General features: G+C 43.2%; 1 protein-coding gene across 2 annotated transcripts; it reads right to left on the bottom strand.

Moving 5' to 3' along the window:
- Positions 1-704: 704 nt before the first annotated feature.
- On the bottom strand, positions 705-11,666 carry LOC108713791 (high choriolytic enzyme 1). Of its 2 annotated transcripts, none has more exons than XM_041589889.1 (12): positions 11,555-11,666; positions 11,421-11,477; positions 10,941-11,081; positions 9,798-9,915; positions 7,830-8,008; positions 5,934-6,015; positions 5,506-5,633; positions 5,149-5,258; positions 3,172-3,391; positions 2,931-3,049; positions 1,786-1,993; positions 705-843 (listed from the first exon to the last, which is right to left on the bottom strand). In XM_041589889.1, the coding sequence occupies exons 1-12, from the start codon at positions 11,604-11,606 to the stop codon at positions 836-838; spliced, it is 1,422 nt and encodes a 473-aa protein (XP_041445823.1). In that variant the 5' UTR covers positions 11,607-11,666; the 3' UTR covers positions 705-835. The 2 variants fall into 2 exon arrangements, with proteins under 2 accessions (XP_041445823.1, XP_041445824.1); XM_041589890.1 differs by having other exon boundaries at positions 11,421-11,474.
- Between the last annotated feature and the right edge of the window lie 10,078 nt (positions 11,667-21,744).

Below are 21,744 nucleotides of genomic sequence, written 5' to 3'. Positions count from 1 at the left end.
TATTTAAAGGGGTGCTTCACAGTTTAAACGTTTACTATGGTATATAAAGGTCAATTCTGAGCAATTTTTCAATTTGTCTTCATTATTTATTGTTTTAGAATTATTTGCCTTTTTTTCTGATTCTTTCCAGCTTTCAAATGGGGGTCACTGACCCCATCTAAATAACAAATGCTCTGTAAGGCTACACATTTATTGTTATTGCTACTTTTTATTACTCCTCTTACTATCCAGGACTCTCCTATTCATATTCCAGTCTCTTATTCAAATCAATGCATGGTTGCTGGGGTCATTTGGACCCTAGCAACCAGATTGCTGAAATTGCAAATTGAATAAAAAGCTAAATAACTCAAAAACCCCAAATAATAAAAAATTAAAACCAATTGCACATTGTCTCAGAATATCACTCTCTATATGAAACTGAAAAGTGTTAAACCCCTTTAATACATTGGGGGACACACCATCACTATTTTACTTGTGTTTATGTATGAGATCAATTAGTTGTTCGGATGAGGAACAGTGTGGCACCTCCTGCCCATGTGCTGTGTTTAAAAAGCATCAACATTTAAAAAAAAACCCAAAAAAACACAAATCATCTCATATAGTACCGTCTACATTGTTTTTATTGGTGCACTAATAAATGTGTGGTTCTATACAAGTGCTGGTGGCATTGAATGGCTTGTGAAAAAGAAGACGAGTGCAGCTAACACCACTGGTTCACCATTTGTTCACTAATACAACCTGACTGATACCGCTGCTCTGAGATCTTTCCTGCCCTCTACTGTCCATGGGGCATATTGCAGCTTTCAGTAACAGGACACGCAGCTAAGGATGCTTTTTAAGGAGCTGGAAAAAAACCCAAACATTATAATCAATAACAAGTATTTATAATACGCCAATAAAGGGTGCATATACATTATAAAAAATACTGCATATTCCCATTTTAATTAGTAGCATATTGAGTTTATAAGTAGTATGTATGTTCCCAGTGGTGTAATTAGAGGTGCAGCAGACCCTGCATAGAGAGAAGCCCTTTAATAGAACTCAAAATACCCCCGCCTCCACCTTGTGCACAATCTGCGACCCCCCGGGTGCGGATATCTATAGTTACACCCCGGCAGTTATCCTCAAATAAGTCTTATAAATTGGTTCAGTGCAGGACTCTAGCAGGCAGGTTCGAGTTGAGCTCTCCACGATCCCCACCCGTGACCTCTCGCTGCTCCCATCCTGTCAATTTATAGACTCAAACCCACCCCTTTCATGACATCACCGCGGTTTCGGATCTTAGCTGGGTGGGCTGGGTTAGGGTTGGGAGGTTGCAGGGCAGGTGTGGGTCGAGAAAAACTCAACCCGCACTAGTTGTAACAACTTCACAATTGGTTTTTAAATTATTTGCCTTTTACTTCTGACTCTTTCCAGCTTTCAAATGGGGGGTCACTGACCCCATCTAAAAAACAAATGCTCTCTAATACTACAAATGTATTGTTATTGCTACTTTTTATTACTCATATTTCTTTTCACATCCCCTCCTATTTACATTCCAGTCTCTTATTCAAATCAATGCATGGTTGCTATGCTAATTTGGACCCTAGCAACCAGATTGCTGAAACTGCAAACTGAAGAGCTGCTGAATAAAAAGCTAAATAACTCCCATTATAGTCCTGTAAATAGGAACTGGAGAAGGCTTGCATTTGGTTTCCATATCCCTCCATCTCACAAATATAATGATATGAATATGATAATGAAAAATATATGACTTGTGTGCTGGAGGGTCCTGTTATAACTTACTAAAGTAGTAACTGGCACGGAAGCCTCCAGCCTGTACTGACACATCACTGTGAAAATAGAGGGTCAAAGAACGTCCATGCGACGTGTAGTTCAGCAGAGGGATAACACCGCATTTCTTTTGTAGTCTTCCGCTGTCTCGGAGAACAAGATAGTCATCTGAGCAGCCCCGCGATGCTTCCAGGTCAAACTGAGCAATACTGAGTACTATCTGCAATGGAAAGGGATATTTAGGATTGCTACAAAGAGTACGAATATCCCAGAGTAAGTGACAAGAAAGGGGCTTCTCTGGGGAATTGGACATGAGCAAACAACCCCTGACAACAACTTATAATACATAAGTGAGACTCAGAGTTCCCTGTATAACTCAGCCTGCAGCCTTGTGTCTTTATATGGTCACAGAACAACCCCTCAGTGAATTCTAATATCCTTATCATTTACAGTAGGGGGTACATTATCCCTTATAATACATGAGTGATTCTCAGAGTTCCCTTAATAACTCAGCCTGCAGCCTTGTGCCTTTATATGGTCACAGAACAACCCCTCAGTGACTTCTAATATCCTTATCATTTACAGTAGGGGGTACATTATCCCTTATAATACATGAGTGATACTCAGAGTTCCCTGTATAACTCAGCCTGCAGCCTTGTGCCTTTATATGGTCACAGAACAACCCCTCAGTGACTTCTAATATCCTTATCATTTACAGTAGGGGGTACATTATCCCTTATAATACATGAGTGATACTCAGAGTTCCCTGTATAACTCAGCCTGCAGCCTTGTGCCTTTATATGGTCACTGAACTCCCTCAGTGACTTCTAATATCCTTATCATTTACAGTAGGGGGTGCATTATCCCTTATAATACATGAGTGATACTCAGAGTTCCCTGTATAACTCAGCCTGCAGCCTTGTGCCTTTATATGGTCACAGAACAACCCCTCAGTGACTTCTAATATCCTTATCATTTACAGTAGGGGGTACATTATCCCTTATAATACATGAGTGATACTCAGAGTTCCCTGTATAACTCAGCCTGCAGCCTTGTGCCTTTATATGGTCACAGAACCCCTCAGTGACTTCTAATATCCTTATCATTAAAGTAGGGGGTACACAAGCATCAGTTACATAGCTAATATTATAAATGACCTTATAACCAGTGGGTGCCAGGATGGTCCACACACAGTCTGTGGAGTTGGGGTACTTGGCAGGAAAGTTGGGAGTCGAGAAGTTTCCAGAGGGCTCAAAAAAGGAGCCACCACATTTTACTGCAAAATAGAATTAGTTGTCTGTGAGTAAGGGGGACAGGGGTAATACCTTCTGGATTACAAAGGGCCAACTGGACCAGTCCCTGTCTTGTTTTTATTATTGTTGAATTTCTTCCACTCACCGGAAATGTACAGCACCCTAAAATTCGTTCCCAGTGCACCGGTGGCAACTTCAACTCTAACCATGTTCCCAGAAGCCACTATGCCCGGTGGCTGTGCTTTCCCGCAAATCTTTGGGATTAGAACCGGAGATTCTCTGCTTCGTCCATCGTAAACTGTAACTGAGCCATGGACACAGGCTGGGGAAGGGGGAAAGCTGAACAAATGAAACTGCAGGAATACCTGGAGAGAAAAGGTTGTCGGTCTTATTTAAGAGCTTATTCGAGCTACTAGTATACCTATACTGAGCTTCACATACAGGTATGGGATCTGTTATCCGGAAAACTGGTTATCCAGAAAGCTCCCAATTACGGGAAGGCCGTCTCTCATAGACTCCATCAAATAATCCTAATTTTTTAAAAATGATTTCCTTTTTCTCTGTAATAATAAAACAGTACCTTGTACTTTATCCCAACTAAGATATAATTAATCCTGATTAGAGGCGGAACCTTACTGGGTTTAATTCATGTTTAAATTATTTTTTTAATAGAAAGGTATGGAGATCCAAATTGTGGAAAACCCCAGGTCCCGAGAATTCTGGATAACAGGTCCTGTACCTTTACACTGGACATGGGGTCCCCAACCTTTTTTTACCCGTGAGCCACATTCAGATGTAAAGAGAGTTGGGGAGCAACACAAACATGAAAAAAGTTCCAAGGGTGCCAAATAAGGGCTGTAATTGGCTATCTGGTAGCCCCTATGTGGACTGGCAGCCTACAGGAGACTCTGTTTCTCAGTACACATGGTATTTATGCAGCATAAGCCTGGAATTCAAAAATAAGCACCTGCTTTGAGGCCACTGGGAGCAACATCCAAGGGGTTGGGGAGCAACATGTTGTTCACGAGTCATTGGTTGGGGACTAGTGATGTGTGGCCCAGTCTGATACCCATGGTACCTGCGGATTTACGGGTGGGTAGGTTTGGGTTGAGCTCTTCTGCCTGCTCATCCCAACCTTAGACTGCCGGCTCCTGACTTCCAGCTTCCTGTTTTATAGACTCTCACATGCCCTGCCCCTTTTGTGATGTCATCTGCGGGGTGTCTCGGTGCGGGTCTATAAATGGAGGGGGGAGGACAGGTGCGGGTCCATGTTTTCTTGACCTGCACATTACTATTAGGGACCACTGCTATAGACAGTATAATTCCTATATATATCTCTATGGGAAGTAGTGAATGGCATGGACATTATGACTGCTGCCTTTTTTGCCAGAGCATAGCAGTGATTAAAATGCCCCATGCAGGGCTGCTAACTACACAGTATGGGGCCCCATGATGTCTAATGAGGTTCCTAACCCCATAGGCATAATAGTAAATAGTTCCCACTCATATGAATTTACATTTTGGGGAGACCTGGGAAAGAAGAGCAAATGCACTAAGGGGTTCAAGAGCATGCTTGTTACACAGCACTCCTTACCCAGGTATCATTGCACCTCATGCAGGATATAAAATTTGGAGCAATGTGCAGAGCACAGCGTAGCAGCCTCCACCCACCACTGCCGCTCCCTAACTTGGGTGTCTGATATGCAAGTTGGAAAATGGGTAGGGGCAGTAAGGGATTACAGGCCACTCCTCACCCCTCTGGAATTATCAGGGCAGTCGCAGTTCTCTGTCCTTCATAAGGGGAAGAAGCCAGCGTGCAAAGTTATAACAAATGGCACAATGTGGTTCTTTTTCTGTTAGCTTAATTAAAGAAGTAGCTAGAAACGTTATGTTCTGGGCTTCTGTACCAGCCCAAGGCAACCACAGCCCTTTAGCAGTAAAGTCCTGGATCATTGCTGCTATTGAGAAGCTGAAACTTTAGGCTGGTGCAATAAGTTCAGTGTATAAAATATGGCATTTTTAACCATATTAATTTTTAGGGGGTTAGTTCTCCTTTAAATGACCCCTCTTGTGTGGCAGGTCATCATTGTGCTTGCTTGTGTTGTTATTAGTTTCTATATACCTTGCCCTCTGGGACACGGATCAGCAACACACAGTTAGACTTGTTCGGATGCAGCCTGGAATTCCATGAGAAGTCACCCCGTCGATCCGCCAACAGGTAACCGCACACACCTACAGTGTAACAAAAACAAAGATGGGGTATGTATCCAGCCATGAATGCTCAAACCAATCACAGGAACTGCTAGCCAGCGTCCCATACGCAGCATCCTAATGATAATAATGATCTGCCCCATTCAGTCGACCTATGCTAATAGCTGCCCACTCCAACTGCCATATTGTTAATAGGAAAGACCTATAAAAAGAAGGAAAGCCAGTGTTTTGTCCAAAAAAGGTGGTCCTGATCCTCTTAAAACTTAACTGCAATGATAGAGTCTGTTTATCTTCTCCACGTCCAGGGAACTCAGGCCAACACGCTGACCAATCATAGCAGTGGGATTCCTTTTCGGTTCCAGCGTGGGCTTGCCAGAATTAGTAGCAAAAGCAAATCTGTTATTGAGAGCAACAAAGAGAAAGAGGGGGGACATACTGACATCGGCAAATAGTTATAATAGTCATTTTATAGTCAAATAGTTCATTAGGGGAACGCTACTCAACTCACCTGGGACATCCTCCGTAGACTGGAATATCAGTAGTACCCCCTAGACTTGCTAAAGGTTATTAAGGGATAATGTGGAAACTGCCATACCCTGGCTTCCATTAAAAAGGGATACATTTTACCCCCCCCCCAATTTGTACAGGTCATGACCACTTAAAGTCAACAAAAGCAAGGGATTGGACTAGACATACTTGCCATAATGCATCACAGACAGGTAGTCATATGGTGTCCCTAGATTCTGTGTGTTCATCTTGAGGAAATTACGCTCTTTATCTAGAGGGAAACAACTGGGTATAAAAACAATGAATTTGTTCATAGAGCAGGGAAGCGTGCCCTGTAATACAATATAGTAGCAATGATGGGATAGAACTGCCTCTAAGACTTGGTTCTCCTGCTCCAGGAGTAAGGTTAGGACTTAGGACTAGTTCACACTGATGGCTCTGGGGCTGCAATTTAGTTGGCCATGATTTCCCCACCAGTGCAGAGGCCAGAAGTCAAGTTGCCCAAGTCACAAAATATCACACTTGTTCTCTAGGAGGAATATATGGAAACACTGGCCTGTTTTTAGTACGGTGGCCTGGTGGTGGATACCCTTGGGCAGGTCTGGACTAGGAGTCAAAATAGGCCCTGGCATTTTAGGTACACAATCAGCTCCCCACCAGCCCACTAAATAGTGACTTTATATGGCATCTCATGGCAGCCCATCTGGCATTTGCCAGAACTCGCAGATGCCCAGTCTGGGCCTGCCCTTGGGTTAGAAGACATCAGACAGATAAGCGTGTTATGCTTTTTAGGGCACGGGTCTCCAGCCTTTTTTACCCATGAGCCACATTTAATTGTTAAAAAAACTAGGGAGCAACACAAGCATGAAAAAAGTCCCCGGGGTGCAACATAAGGGCTGTGATTGGGTATTTGGTAGCCCCTATGTGGATTGGTAACCTATGGGAGGCAATAAACCTGTTTTTATGCAACCAAACTTGTCTCCAAGCACCTGCTTTGAGGCCACTGGGAGCAACATCCAATGGGTTGGTGAGTAACATGTTGCTCATAAGCCACTATTTGGGGACCACTGGTTTAGGGTGTGTGTGATCCACTGAAGGTCAGGTTTATAGTCATCAGGGTGTTGCAGGTTGCTGATCCGATTCATTTTTTAGAAGAGCTTATTACACAGTTAACATATTAATATCAGACTATTTATCACCAATTCGGAAACCTTTAATCCCTGCATTGTGGAAGTTATGGAGCAGTTGTTTCCAGACTGTATGGATGGAACCCTACTGGTTAAAGCACAGCCCCAGTCAGTAGGCCATTTAGTGTGAAATTTGAGGTTAAATGCTGATTCCTAGTTTTTGGTATCCAGGGAACTACAGGAAAATGGCTTTGCATTCTTACATTGGGCCAGACCCCTCTTACTTCTAAACAATATAATCAAGGGTATATAAACTCACTTCTGTATACCATTGGCAGTGATCTCCTGGTGCTAGGAAAATATATCTGTTCATTATTGTTTACAGTCAATTATATTTACAGTTTCAGTATTTATTATTTGACAATGTGATGGATCGAGATATTTCCAATGTGTCTACACTTGACTTGCACCGGACGGGGCATTGTTTACATGAATATGGTAAATTGAGGTATTTACTATTTATTTCAGTAGGTGCAATGCAACAGCAATGGTCATTCCCTAGATCCCTTGGTGAGCAGATTATTCTGTATTTATTAGGGTAACCAGATGATGGATGACCCTTTTAGTCAAGGCAGAAAAGTGGTACAGGTCTGAAAGTCTCATTTATTGTAACATGATGAGATGGGTGCAGGTCCGGACTGAGAATTAAAATAGGCCCTGGCATTTCAGGTACACAGAGGCCCAAACAGCCCACATAGAGGCCCAAACAGCCCCCACCAGTCCACTAAATACTGACTTTCTATGGGACCTTATAGCAGCCCCTCTGGCATTTGCCAGAACCCACAGATTGCCAGTCTGGGCCTGGATGGGTGATTCCTTGTGTGTGATGGGTAAATTTGGAGGTGCAACAGACTGTTATACATGAATGGATTTAACATGCGAGCAGCACTCTACTTACCTTGGCTGATATTATCCCAGTTGATGTGAATATAGTTGTCCCTGTCGCTCCTGCACTGCTCATGTTGGAAGCCCAGTGAATGAAGCAGTTCATGCTGTATCACCCCATGGTGCAGGCAGCCTGTTTTCATAAGCGACACGTCCTGGGTCCCTCTAATCCGCCCAATGTATGACCAGCACCTTTAAGAGTAGAAATGGACATTCAAGTGCAAGCAGTGGGCCAATGCTGCTGTTGATGAAGCCCTTGTGCACTCCAATGGCACTTCTGTGTTCTTTACAGTATTTCTATAATTTAGGCATTTTAGCATAAGCAGAGAATAATAAAGATTTAGGGAGGCCTAGCATCAACTAAAAGAAATCAACTGGTATATATATAAAAATAAAGGTTCTCCAATCATGTATAAGCACCTGAGGAAGGATCTCTAGTGATTAGTGATCAAAGAAATTGGTTCCCCAGAGTGATAGCTACGATTTGTGAAGGTTTAAAGGTCTGGCGGTGCCTTCCTCTGATGGTGAACCATATATTATTTGATAACGAAGTATATATCTTCTCCAATGGAAAGCCTTCTATTAGCAGCCTCCCCAAACACTAATGTCACTCTCATGTAGAGTATTTTGGAATCCTATCTTCTGGATATGGCCAGGGTCAGACTGGACTGTCGGGACACCAGGAGAAAACCTAGTGGCTCCCGTCCTCATGGGCCTTGCTGACCAAGGACTGCTGCTTGCCAGGGGATCTGCAAATCCCACTTGACGGTTTTAAAGAGGTTTCAAGTTTTTGAGAGGAGGAGTTCCCAATGGGGTGTGGGGATGGTGGAGCTCTTGAGGTGGAGGCCCCGGACACCCCAGTCAGACACTGTTTGTAGCTGTAGTTAATTGAAAGTACAAAACTGCAGTTCAGAGATGACTACTGTTCTAAAACAAGGTCACTAAACCAAGAGCAAAGGGCAGATTGTTGATCGCTCAACATAGCTCTCAACTAATACATGGCTTTGTTCCTGGTTCTGATTTATATGTTTTTGGACAAACCCAATGCATTTTGGTTATGGATTGGATCTCCTGTACTTTTCCTCCCCCCCACCCCCGTCCCTTGAAAGAATCTGTAACAAGCAGATGGGCCCACCAGCCTTGCTTTCATATGATAATTAAAATAATCTTTCAGACAATGATTGCATCCAATTTTCTGTTATGAAATGAAAGTCTGTTTATTAAACTGGATGAAAGAGGAGAGCTCTGACCCTTCTCGTCCACCCTACATAAGGGAGGGGAAGGCAGAGTGAGTGGGAGTCTTTGTTGTATGATGGAGATGCAATGACACGCACCCTTAATATAATGATATTGACATCATGTCCTTTAGAAAGGGAGCAGCGAAGCAAAGGGAACTCACGCCTGACCCTGATGTTTGCCAGACTGCCCTTCACAGATCAACCTATTCATTGCCACAGTGAAACCTGATGCCAATCTAAAGATATCTGAAATCAATTAATAATTCTAAAAATAATAATAGGCAAATAAGGAGAAGTAGGGCCCCCCAGGCAATGCATCAAGAAAAAAGAAACAGTAGATATGTTTATGGCATGTAGAATAAGCTATACATAGTTATAATACATGGTACAGTATCTACACCAGGGGTCCCCAACCTTTTTTACCTGTGAGCCACATTCAAATGTAAAAAGAGTTGGGGAGCAACACAAGCATAAAAAAGTCCCTTGGGGTGCAAAATAACGGCTGTGATTGGCTATTTGGTAGCCCCTATGTGGACTGGTAGCCTACAGGAGTCTCTACTTGGCACTATACTCAGTTTTTATGCAATTACAACTTGCTTTCAAGCTTGGAATTCAAAAATAAGCACCTGCTTTAAGGACCCTGAGAGCAACATCCAAGGGGTTGGAGAGCAACATGTTGCTCACGAGTTACTGGTTGGGGACCACTGATCTACACTATACCCAAAAATAATCACCTTACTCACCCATCATAGGGGCAGATCCTCAGGTAGTCGTATTCATGATTACGGGCCACAAATCGTATACAGGTGAGGCCCATCACTTCTTCCATGGCTGCCCGTATGATGTCTTTCTCAGTGGAAGCTGCAGCACAAGCCAGAGGTATGTTTACAAAGGATGGGGGGGGAAAGGGTTTAGAGACAGAGGACCACAACCTCAAGCTGGAGAATCCCAAATGGAATAGACAGTGGGTTAGCTCATTTGAGAGAGGCTGGTACATGGCCAAACAATAACATGCTCAGTATGTCCTGTGTCTGACTGGGGTGGCAGATGTCCTCCAAGAAACCAAGTAGGATAATGAAATGAAAGGCATAAAGTGTCCTAGGTCTATAATGTCCTCTAATGTTAGTTTTCAGTAATTATGCTGGACCAGTATGAACATTTTCACATTTTATGATATAATCCCCTAAGAGTCTAGTGTCTTAGACCCATGGTTCAGCAACCTCTCTTCATCCCCCTCTTTCCATTTACCTTCTCTCTTCATTCAGTTAATATGTAATCCTGTTTTGTATGCTTCTCTTTTCTTCAGTGCTTTTGCTTCTTATTCCCATTCCTAATTCTTTTTTTATTCATTTCCTACTCTGACTTTTCTGTTTTCTCCAGCTTCCTGGCCACAATCTCCTTTACCCCCATTTCTTTTCTACATTTCTGATCTCCTCTTTGTTAGTCTCTACTTCTTTATCCTCCCCCACTTCTTCTACTGTTTTCTCATACCCACCCCTGTTGGTCTTCACTTTCCTCTGTGTATTGATTCCCCGTGCTCTCCACAAAAGCATTTTGTCCTGTCTGACCCTTCCCTGCCTTTTTTCTGCTTTTTTGATTGTGGCCATGCTCAGGTAGACACCAAACTGATAGCAGACAAATGACTAAACGTTAATACATCTGCAGGGGAACTAGTTTAAGGAATGAGGACTATGATGGTGTTAAGAGTAAATTTAGATCCCACTGAATGCACAGCCCTCCACCCCTTTGGTTTGTTGTACATCTCCCTGCACCTACAGACAACAGGTGAGCTCTACCTTATTTAAAGTCTGATTTGCCCTTGGCCCCACCACCACTTGTTGAAAAGCATCTATGTTGCACCAGCAAGGAAATAAAGGTAAACATACTGTAGTTGTTGGACAGGGTGTAGGGTACAAGTACCAGTCCATTCCCAGTTCTTGGCCAGAGACAAGACTTTCCAGGGCACCTTAGAGCATTCCTGTTTTTTTGGACTGCGATGTCACCTTGGATCATAAACCTTGAAGTGCCTGTTGAGAAAGAAGGTAGAGACATCAGAGATCTCTGTGTAGGGTTTTTGATGACTTAAGAGGGCTACTATCCCTTATATGTAGCACTGGATGCAAATAAATGTAGGAGTCTCATACCACCTTTTGATAATGACCTCATCACAGTGACATCAGTCTTGTGTTAAACATTGCATCCAATTGCATACTGAGGATGAGCTGGGATTGGGACAAACCCTGGAACCCAAGCACTTCTAGTTTCTTTTATATTGATTCATTAGGAAGACCGGTCACACGTTATCTTTCCCTATTGTTTGTGATGCCAAAAGCCGTTGTTTGACCTGTACCCAAGAAGGTTATTACCTTGGTTGGACGTTAGAATCTCAGAGAACACATCAGTCATGGCCTCAGTCTGACCTGCTGGGGTGAAAGAAGAGGCTGAATATCCAGTGACTTTCAAAAATCTGTGACATTTATTATGTCGAGACAGCACTTACCTGAACCAGGTGCTCTCTCAGGTGGGACCTGAAATAAAAGAATAAATTGCATTCATCATTTGGTTCCCATTAGGGCTTGATGTCTGCCCTTAGTATAATAACGTTACCTGGCGAGGGCCCCCTGAGGACACCAGCACGAGGGAGCTCATGAGGAAAGAGAAGTGCAGTTCCATAGTGTTGGGATTGAGTACAGAGCAGGTAGAATGCCGTAGCTGCATGTTTATAGCAAGGCAGGGGGTGCGGGGAGGGCCTTGATATTAAATCACCACCCACTTAAGTGCCTACAAGACAACATTAAGCTACTGGATAAACTGTGAAGAGGAAAAGGCTTGAGGAATCTATCAGTATATGGTGTCTGCGATACAATCATAATGTTCTCAGTGCTGTGTATGCTTCCTCTGCTTCAGTTACTTACCACTCATTCATATTGATTTATTATTACACCTATTTTAATGAGAATAACTATGTGTCTCTGTACAGATGTACAGATGTGCTTATTTATGCTTGTCTCCATGACAAATCCAGCTATACAGGCAGTATGATTCAACGCTTAAAGGAGAACTAAAGCCTAATTATAGAAGTAGCTAGAAATGTTGTAAATTATGTTTCTGTCACATCAAATATAATGACTCTTGTGACAAGTGGTACAGTATTCCCTATATTAAAGGGGATTGTTCACCTTTGAGTTAACTGTCAGTATGATGTAGAGAGGGATATTCTGAGACAATTTGCAATTGGTTTTTCATTTTTTATTATTTGTGTTTTTTTGGGTTATTTAGCTTTTTATTCAGCAGCTCTCCAGTTTGTAATTTCAGCCATCTGGTTCCTAGGGTCCAAATTTGAATAAGAGGCTGGAATATGAATAGGAGATGGGCCTGAACAGGGTCGGACTGGACCCTTGGGGGCCCGCCGGGTTACATACCTCAGGGGCTCCCCCACATGGTGTCACGCATGCGCGAACAATGGCACGTGTGCACATGCGTGAATGCAGCTGCATATGCATGCATGCACGGACGCCGGCACGCATGCACAGATGCCAGTGCATATGTGTGGATGCTGGCCCACAATTTGTTTTTTTTTTATGGGCCCAGCCAAACGGGGAGTATGTCTGGGCCAGCGGGGGCCCATGAGAGCCGAGGCCCACTGGATTCTTTCCCAGGGTAACACCAGCCCAGCCCGTGGTTATACCAGTGAGCACCACAGAGCGATCGTCTTCTTCTCTCTTCAAATTTCCCGGGACAAACGCATGCCCAGTTGAATGAAATAGCCGACTTTTTAGATAAAGTTTGGCTTTTCGTTCAACTGCTCGAAGAAAGAGGAAGACAGAAGAAGATCTCTCCGTGGTGCTCGCTGGTATAACCCTGGGCCGGTACAGTTTTCTGCTGATAGGAGCACCAGCCCAGGGTTTCAGGTAAGTCAATACAATCACTTGGGGGCGGGGTTGCCACCTTTTCTGGAAAAAAATACCGGCCTTCCTATATATTTATCTTTTTTCCCTATTCATAACATTGGGATCAACCATAATTTTTACCGGCCAGGCCGGTAAAATACCGGCCAGGTGGCAACCCTACTTGGGGGTGCCTAACATTTGGCAACCCCAAGTGCACCAAGCCTTTCCTTCTCCTTTAAATCATGGAACAGAGAAGCAAAGCGGTCATACATGTGATGAACACAAGATGTCACTGTCAGCTACACGGCTGGAAACCCAGGTGATTATACTGGCGTCTTGCTACTCACAAAAATTTCTATATTACATATATACCGTTTTTCGCGGCAAAACCGGCAGTCCCGGATTGTTACTGAAATGTCTCGAGTTTCTGTTTGATCTCCTGCACTGAACGTCCAGAAAGATACAATGTTTCTGAAATGTAATTAAATAAGAGGCTTTTTGGCAGAGAGTTCAGAATACTCAGCACCAGCACTTTTGTAACTAATAAGATAAGTCTCTTGGGGAAACTGTAACTTACAGCTTAAAGGGCAATTCAACTTCATTAGAAAAACTGTAACAACACATAAAACCTGACCCTAAAAACCCCAGGAATGTGTCCAGAAACTTTCCATAAACTGGCAAATTTTGTACAATGGATGCTGTATTTAGGCGGTGTGGACATAAAATGGGCATGGTCAAAATATTTTTGTCGGACTGCGTGCGGCAGATCTTTTTCTCCCTCTTTCTATTTTTCAAATGTTGGGAATAGCTAAAGGGCTGGAATAGCCCAAAACGTTGCTTTGCTAATGGCATGAATAAATAATTGAATCACATATCGGAGTGCTGCAGGATTTATTGCTTTATCAAGGCCCCAGACTGGCACCCTACAACACCCCAAAGACAGACTATATATACTAGAGAGTAGATCTGACTATAGGATAGAAATGAATGTTTTCTCAGGCAACACAAATACCAGCATTCCAGCCTTAAGAAATGGCACTCAGACAGGTGAGATTAGATTCTACACAGCTCAACTGACAGTTTATTCATGTCACGGCAACAAGGAAGATATATTGTTTTATTTTCAAAGGGGTCGTTCACCTTTAAATTGCCTTTAAGTATGATGTAGAGAGTGATACTCTAAGACGATTTGCAATGGGTTTTCATTTTTAATTATTTGTAGTTTTTGAGTTATTTAGCTTTTTATTCAGCAGCTCTCCCGTTTGCAGTTTCAGCAGTCTGGTTGCTAGAATCCTTATTACCCTAGCAACCATGCACTGATTTGAATAAGAGACTGGAATATGAATAGGAGAGGAAGTTTTTTCCATGGGCCAATGGAAAACAATTCTAAATCTCACCTCTACTGGTCTTCAAGCTGGGCCCCCCATCCAAGGATCTCAGCCTCAGAGTTTGGGTACCAGTGCCATAAAGAGACATAACTTGTGCCAGGAGCACAGTCATCACTGGCGGTTGAGGGGCTACCCATGTATTGTGCTCCATTATTTCTGGTGACCTGAAAAGCAAGATATTGGGTCAGTTAGTTACAGGTACAGTAGATATTTAGTTTGCAACACTGTATATCAGTGGTAGCCATTTTTTTATTCAACATATTCAGCTCCTAGGACACTGCTATGCAACTTTTTAGACAAAGTGGCCCAAATATCCAATACAGCTAATGTTTATAGGATGAAGTCAATGTAGAAGTATATAGAGCCATCGGGTAGACTTGAATCATAAAAATTCCTACACCCGGCCCTTGAACCCCTGCTCTAATGGCACCCAGGCCCTAGGTAGGCTTAAGGGTGTCTGTGCAAGCCCAATGCTGAGAGGAAGAATAAAGGGCAAATAAAACAAACAAGTATCGACATATTAGCAAACAAAATCTCCCTTTTCTAAAAATCTCCTAACTCCAATCTAATGTTGCCTTCAATGCAGACATTTCATTTCAGTGCATCATTTTGGTGTAGGTTGCTGGCCCTTTAAATCTATTCCAGCCTAAGGTTTACGGCACTTTTTTTCTGCAAATCCCCTTAGCGAAATAAACACAGGTTGGATTAAATACAGACGGAGCTGGAATGGATCCTGCAACTGAAATCAAGGACAGTTTGCACTGTTGATATGCACACGCATATACCCAAGAGGATTATTGCTGGGCAACCAGGGTAAAACATTGCCCGTGAAGGTGCCCTGAGACCGTAGCACGTTCCACCGATCAACAACAGCTGAAGACTATGCCTAGCTGTTCTGTTTTATCTGTGCTGCCCATGAAGTTGGCACTTTTATCACAATACAAACTTACAGTATAATTGTTATAAATGGTTTGTATGTATAAAAGTCATTGGTTAAATGGGTGTTTCACCTTTAAGTTAACTTTTAGCACGGCTAATTCTAAGCAACTTTTCAATTGGGCTTCATTACTTATTGTGTATAGTTTTTGAATTATGTGCCTTCTTCTTCAGACTCTTTACAGCTTTCAAATCGGGGTTACACTGACCCCATGTAAAAACAAATGCTCTGTAAGGCTACAAATGTATTGTTATTGCTACTTTTTTATTACTCCTCTTTCTATTCAGACCCTCTCCTATTCATATTCCAGTTTCATATTCAAATCAATGCATGGTTTCTAGGGTCATTTGGACCCTAGAAACCAGATTGCTGAAATTGCAGAGCTTCTAAATAAAAAAAGCTAAATGAAAACCAATTGCAAAGTGTCTCAGAATATCTCTCTCTACGGTTGCCACCTTTTCTGAAAAAAAATACTGGCCTTCCTATATATTTATCTTTTTTCCCTATTAATAACATTGGGATCAACCATCATTTTTACCAACCAGGCTAGTAAAATAATGGCCAGGTGGCAACCCTAAGGATTACTACAGTAGGGTTGATAGACATCTCAGAATAGATGGCCAAGGCATTGGGACCCCTGGTCACCCTGAACGGTCCTGTCCTGTCTCATGTACTTGTTAGAATTATATTACAATACTGGGGGTGCCTGTTGGTACCCTTTTGCCATAGCTGATGATGCTCAGCAGGAGGCTCAGATCAGATGGCTGCAATAGGAAGTATCATACATACTTTTTAATATTCCCAATCTAACAAGCCTGTCCCAAATCCCTGATCCCCAAATGACAAGAGATTTGGGTTGGGATTCAGGCATATTTGAGGAATGGTCTAGGTAAGGGGTCCCTGACCTTTTTAAGCTATGAGCCACATTCAAATCTAAATAGAATTGGGGAGCAACACAAGCACAAAAAAAGTTCCTGGGGGTGCCAAAAAAAGGGCTGTGGCTATTTGGTAGCCCTATATGGTTTATCAGCCTTCAGGAGGCTCTGTTTGGCCATAAACCTGGCTTATATGCAACAAAAACTTGCTTCCAAGCCAGGAATGAATATAAAGCACCTACTTTGAGACCACTGAAGCAACATGTTGGGGACCACTGGTCTCTAGATTGTCCCATTTTTTTGAAGATTAAAATCTTGGGTACATATGGCATTATTAGGCCCAGATTCGTGGCGAGGCCACATAGGCCCGGGCCTAGGGCGGCAAGACTGTAGGGGCAGCCACCTGCCTGTGCACACACGCACCTGAGGGGTTGCGCATGACATTTATGGTCACTAGAACTCAGCGGCGCGCCATTAGCGGGCTCTAGGACCCTGTGGCGCAGGGCCTCCTGAAGGCTGATAATGGCCTTGGGGCCATAAATCCGGCACTGGGCATTATAACACCTTCTTGCCCCAGATACCTACCTACTCTTTTAGGAGTAGGGAGGTGCCATGTCCGTTGGCTAGCCTTGTACAACTTGAGTCCATGGATTGTAAGCTCATGTGAATGATGTATAACCTCTGTTTTATGCTGGCACTATAAGGATGACAATTATGCACAGTAGTGCCCCTCAAAGTCTTGCATGTGGCCAACAAAGAAGCCCATCCTCCCTCAAAGCTAAGGGTGAAGTTGCTGCCTTACCTCATGGCAGAAATGCCCAGGCTTCCAGGGGAGTGGCATGATTTGACTGGCACTGTAAATAGAACTCTCTATACCAGGGACAACTCCCAAGGTCAGTGTTTCTATTCTCTTGGGCGATTCTTGGGTATTGAACCAAATATGTACCTTGTGACTTTATAGAAAAGCATTTCATTTGATTGAACGGGATCATGGAGATCCATCTTTAATATCACAGTGATCCACAGGTTAGGAATCCCTGCTCCCCGCCTGTACTGACCTGTTCTGCAGGAAATATAGCTGGAAATAGGGTCCCTTAAACAGTAAAATGCTACGGCAGCAATTGGCAAAGCACACTTTTTTTTCTCCAAAGCAACTCACTTTGCCCTATAATCATATTATACTGCAGCACTGTATGGGATGTATTTAATGGTAATACGAGTTAAGCGGTTATTGATTAACTATTGGGCTCCAGGCGTGTGAAAGCTACAGATGAGATTTGCTCTGATAGCACAGAATTACTAAGGTAACTACAGACCTTCTCACCCAGAATCAAACTTAAAGAGAAATGCCTCCAAAAGCTTGGAAAACAAATAACCTGTTTATATATATATATATATATATATATATATATATATATATATATATATATATATATATATATATATTGGAATAGATTGATACGTTGGATACTGCACCCAGGCACATTAACTATTTTTCGAGAGTGCAGACACTACGGGGGTATTATATATATATCTATATAAAATATATTCACTGGGCAGGCACTTAGAGACAGTATCGGAATGTGGGGTCCAGGACTCACCAGGGCTTCATTCTTCTCCTCTTGCAGTGAGATTGGGCCAAGGTGGGAGGTCAGAAAGCATTGTTCATTGTCAATGCCAGGGAGCAGATCTGGGTTGGCAGGTCCCCAAAAGGGCTGAGGCCCACTGGGTTTTTTCCAGTGCCCACCTGGCCCAGTTCAACCCTGCTGAGAGATTTCTAAACCAGTAGTAAAAAACGGCAGCGGATAATAAACATGGCAAAGGAAAATGCAAGCATTGAGTAGCAAATGTAGATTCCTTTGGGTGACCATTCAGTGCATTTTAATGGATTGACTGTTTTGGGTGCAAATTACTGACAGTGGGTGATGGCCTTGTTACTGTGGGTGACCAGGTGAGGGGAGCTGGCATGTCTGCAGGTTAGGTCCACCCAATAAACCCTTTTGCCTATGCAAAGTTACAGCTTGGATGGTACGAATTGGATGCCGCCGTACCAGGAATCCATATGCAGAACTGAGCAGTGGGGTTGGCAGCAGCCATCTTTAGATGTGACATGTCCGGTGTTGATGTGTCGGTGGACCCGACCAAGAGCATGCGCATCATAAGCCAGGCAGTTGCATTGTAATTAAACATGCGCTGCTACATCTGATTTGTACAACGTGATCTGTTGTCCTACATCTGACAAAATCTCCTGTGTAGACCTACCCTTGGATGCAATCCCTTTATCCGTCTCATTGCCAGTCTCCTAGATGCCAAGAGTAAAGCTGGTGAGCTCAGTTGAACTGCAGAACAGATTCCTCCCATGTCGCTATGATAAAGTGAAAGAGCCATAAAGATGAGCGATGGGTCAGGGAATCTGTCATGAGCAGAGATGACAAATAGGATTTATTTACAAGCACTTAACCAGGGGCATCTAAGCACATATAAATATTTTACTAATAAAGCTGAAATGCTTTCACCTACTAAAGGGCAGATCTTTCAAGTCAGAATGATCAAAGAAGTCCATATTTGTACTCTGCAACTGACTATTAAAAGGAAAACTAATGTCCAGAGTTAATACAGGCTGGTGTGCAAAGGATTAACTTTGTGTCCAGGGGCAATCTTGCTTGTACAGGTATGGGACCTATTATGCAGAATGCTCGGGACCTAGGGTTTTCCGGATAACAGATCTCTCCATAATTTGGATCTTCATACCTTAAGTCTACTAGAAAATCATGTAAACATTAAATAAACCCAATAGGCTGGTTTTGCTCCCAATAATGATTAATTATATCTTAGTTGGGATCAAGTACTAGTTACTGTTTTATTATTACAGAGAAAAAGTAAATTATTTTATAAAAATTAGAATTATTTGATGGAGTCTTTGAGAGAAGGCCTTCCCGTAATTGGGAGCTTTCTGGATAACCGGTTTTCCGGATAACAGATTTGGATATAATGGAGTCTATGGGAGATGGCACTTCTGTAATTAGCAGCTTTCAGGAAAACGGGTTTCTGGATAATGCATTCCACAGCTGTACCAATAAATGATGCACAAATAAGGGGCATGCCAAGTGGAAACCTCGGCCTGGACCTGAAGAGACAGGGGAAGTGATGTAAAGAGTTGTGGGGGTGATACAATGGTGGTAGCAATTGGCAGGAACATATATTGCAGTCTATGGGGTCAGGGGAATTATTGGGTGCAGTGGCAGATTCCCATTTTGCCTATCAAGGCAGTCACCCGGTGCCCATGGGAATTAGGGGCTCGGCTGTTGGGAAGAGGGATCTGGAGTTGGGGCAGGGCGGGACATGGGTGGAACCAGGAAGTTTCTAGGGAGGGACAGGGCAAATCCAGACATTCATCTGCCCCTAAGGGTAAGGGCACATGCTAATATTTGTGGAGATTTGCTCGCCTGCAGACAAATCACCTCTTCTTTGGGTGACTAATCTCCCCGAAAAGCCTTCCCGCTGGCTAGAATCTAAATCTCCGGCGAGATGGCACTCAGAGTGCTTCGTTTTCTGAAGTCGCCCAAAGTTTCCTTGTGAGGCAACTTCGGAAAACGAAGCTCTCCGAGTGCCATCCCGCCGGCGATTTTGATTCTAGCTGTCGAGAAAGCTTTTGGGGGAGATTAGTTGCCCAAAGAAGAGACAACTAAATCTCCACGAATCTTCATTGTGTGTCTCTGCCCTAACTGTGTGGATCAGGGACAAAATTGAATTGGGCAGGGTCAGCCCGATGGGTGATAGCAAATGTAAGTACCAGGTAGCAGCACTGAATACATATGCATTTAAATTCATATGCTAATTCCAGTGGGGGTGCTGATTACAAACTAAAAAAGAAGAGAGACCACATGACACCACTGATATATGTGTAGCACTTCCCTTTATCTTTTGCGGTTTTTATGTGTTCTCACACTGACACTATCTGCTGACAAACTACACATCCAGTTTATCATAGAAATAGTCACACCAGCATGATAAATTCATTTTATTTCTAAACTATATGGCTTAGGTTTCTTTGTGTGTCTAGAACGGGTGGATTTTACAGCATATTTCCCATAGAGGCGGCACCTTCCAAAAAAACATCTTAGGCAGCACAATCTATTAATACACCTCAGGCTGTGCCACCGAAAATACCTGGAACAAAGCCCCACAGGAATCAATTTTATAATCCATACCTGCTTCAATTCCATATCCTTGTAATAATCAGTTGAAGAGAACGTAAATCCCCGAACAGGGTCTGACCGTATTTTACTGTGGTCAGTCTTTTACACCATTTTTTGTCCTGGTCCCCTTAAAAAACGTGAAATGGGGGTTCTAATGTACTTGCTTCCTATTGGCAAGACAGTGGACAGTGAATCATTAGGGTTTGGCTTTGGGTCTCTGGACTCCTGAATGTGAACATTTTTGTTCTCAGATGCTTTTTTTTAAAATTGAAAATGTGATTAATTGCGCTCTCTGCACGAGAGATGTGGCACCCTCTGACCACCTCCGGCACCAGAAAGGGAAGTGCTGGGGGCAGGGCCGGAACTAGGGGTAGGCAGAGTAGGCACGTGCCTAGGGCGCAAAGCTGGGGGGGGCGTTAGGCACGCACCTCCTCTGTCGGCTACCCCCAGTCCGGTGCCCGACTCTTTGTGGTTTTTACGTCATCCTGCGCTCCTGCGCATGCACGCGAATGTATTTCTCGGAAATTTCCGCATGCGCACATTCGCGCCAATTTACGCATGCGCAGAAGCGCAAAAGAAGTAAAAACTACCACTTTTCTTGCGCATGCGCACGCGAGCGACACCTTGCGCATGCACACTTGGGCTAAGCCGGCGCCGCGTCCGCCGGCTTGCCTTGGGCGCCTGTGCGGCGCGGCCCAGCCCTGGCTGGGGGCGGCCATGAAGAAACCGGCTCAGACAGCTCCTTAACCAGAAATGGCCCTGACTGTAACAGGTATAGATAAGCCCTGCTTGCATGCCTTTCAGGTCTGGATGTTAGGCTCCACTTCCTAGCCTGCATCTGCCAATCACCTACCTGGTGATTGTTCTCCTTTGAGTTAACTTTTAGTATGATGTAGAGAGGGATATTCTGAGACGATTTGCAATTGGTTTTCATTTTTTATTATTTGTGGTTTTTTAGGGGTCCAAATTACCCTAGCGACCATGCATTGAGTTGAACAAGAGTCGTCCAGGATATGAACAGGAGAGCTCCTGAACAGAAAGATGAGTAATAAAAAGTAGCAATAACCATAGATTTGTATCTTACAGAGTATTTGTTATTTAGATGGGCGTCCTCCATTTGAAATTGGGAAAGAATCAGAAGAAGAAGGTCAATAATTAAAAAACTATAGAAATTAAAAAACTGAAGACCAATTGAAAAGTTGCTTAGAATTAGTCATTCTATAACATACTAAAAGTTAACTTGAAGGTGAACCATCCCTTTAAATATGAAGGAAAGCTACAGAGACAGTTGTCAAAAGATTAGCCACAATAGTGCAAGCTAGAACATTATATTTAGTCTGTAGAATGCTTTACCATACCTTAGTAAACAGTTATTGAAGCTCTCTCTGTTTGTTTTGGACA

This window comes from Xenopus laevis, chromosome 4L (genome assembly GCF_017654675.1).
Source record: "Xenopus laevis strain J_2021 chromosome 4L, Xenopus_laevis_v10.1, whole genome shotgun sequence".
Classification (NCBI taxonomy): domain Eukaryota; kingdom Metazoa; phylum Chordata; class Amphibia; order Anura; family Pipidae; genus Xenopus; species Xenopus laevis.
This window is presented reverse-complemented; position numbering and strand designations above follow the sequence as displayed.

Excerpts from the sequence above, each read along its gene's own strand:
- LOC108713791 (XM_041589889.1), bottom strand. The coding sequence starts at position 11,606 with ATGCAATTTATTCTTTTATTTCAGGTCCCACCTGAGAGAGCACCTGGT. Across the intron at positions 9,916-10,940 it reads CACCCTGTCCAACAACTACA|CTTCCACTGAGAAAGACATC; the intron begins GTATGTTTACCT and ends CTTGTGCTGCAG. Across the intron at positions 3,050-3,171 it reads TAGGGTGCTGTACATTTCCG|TAAAATGTGGTGGCTCCTTT; the intron begins GTGAGTGGAAGA and ends TCTATTTTGCAG.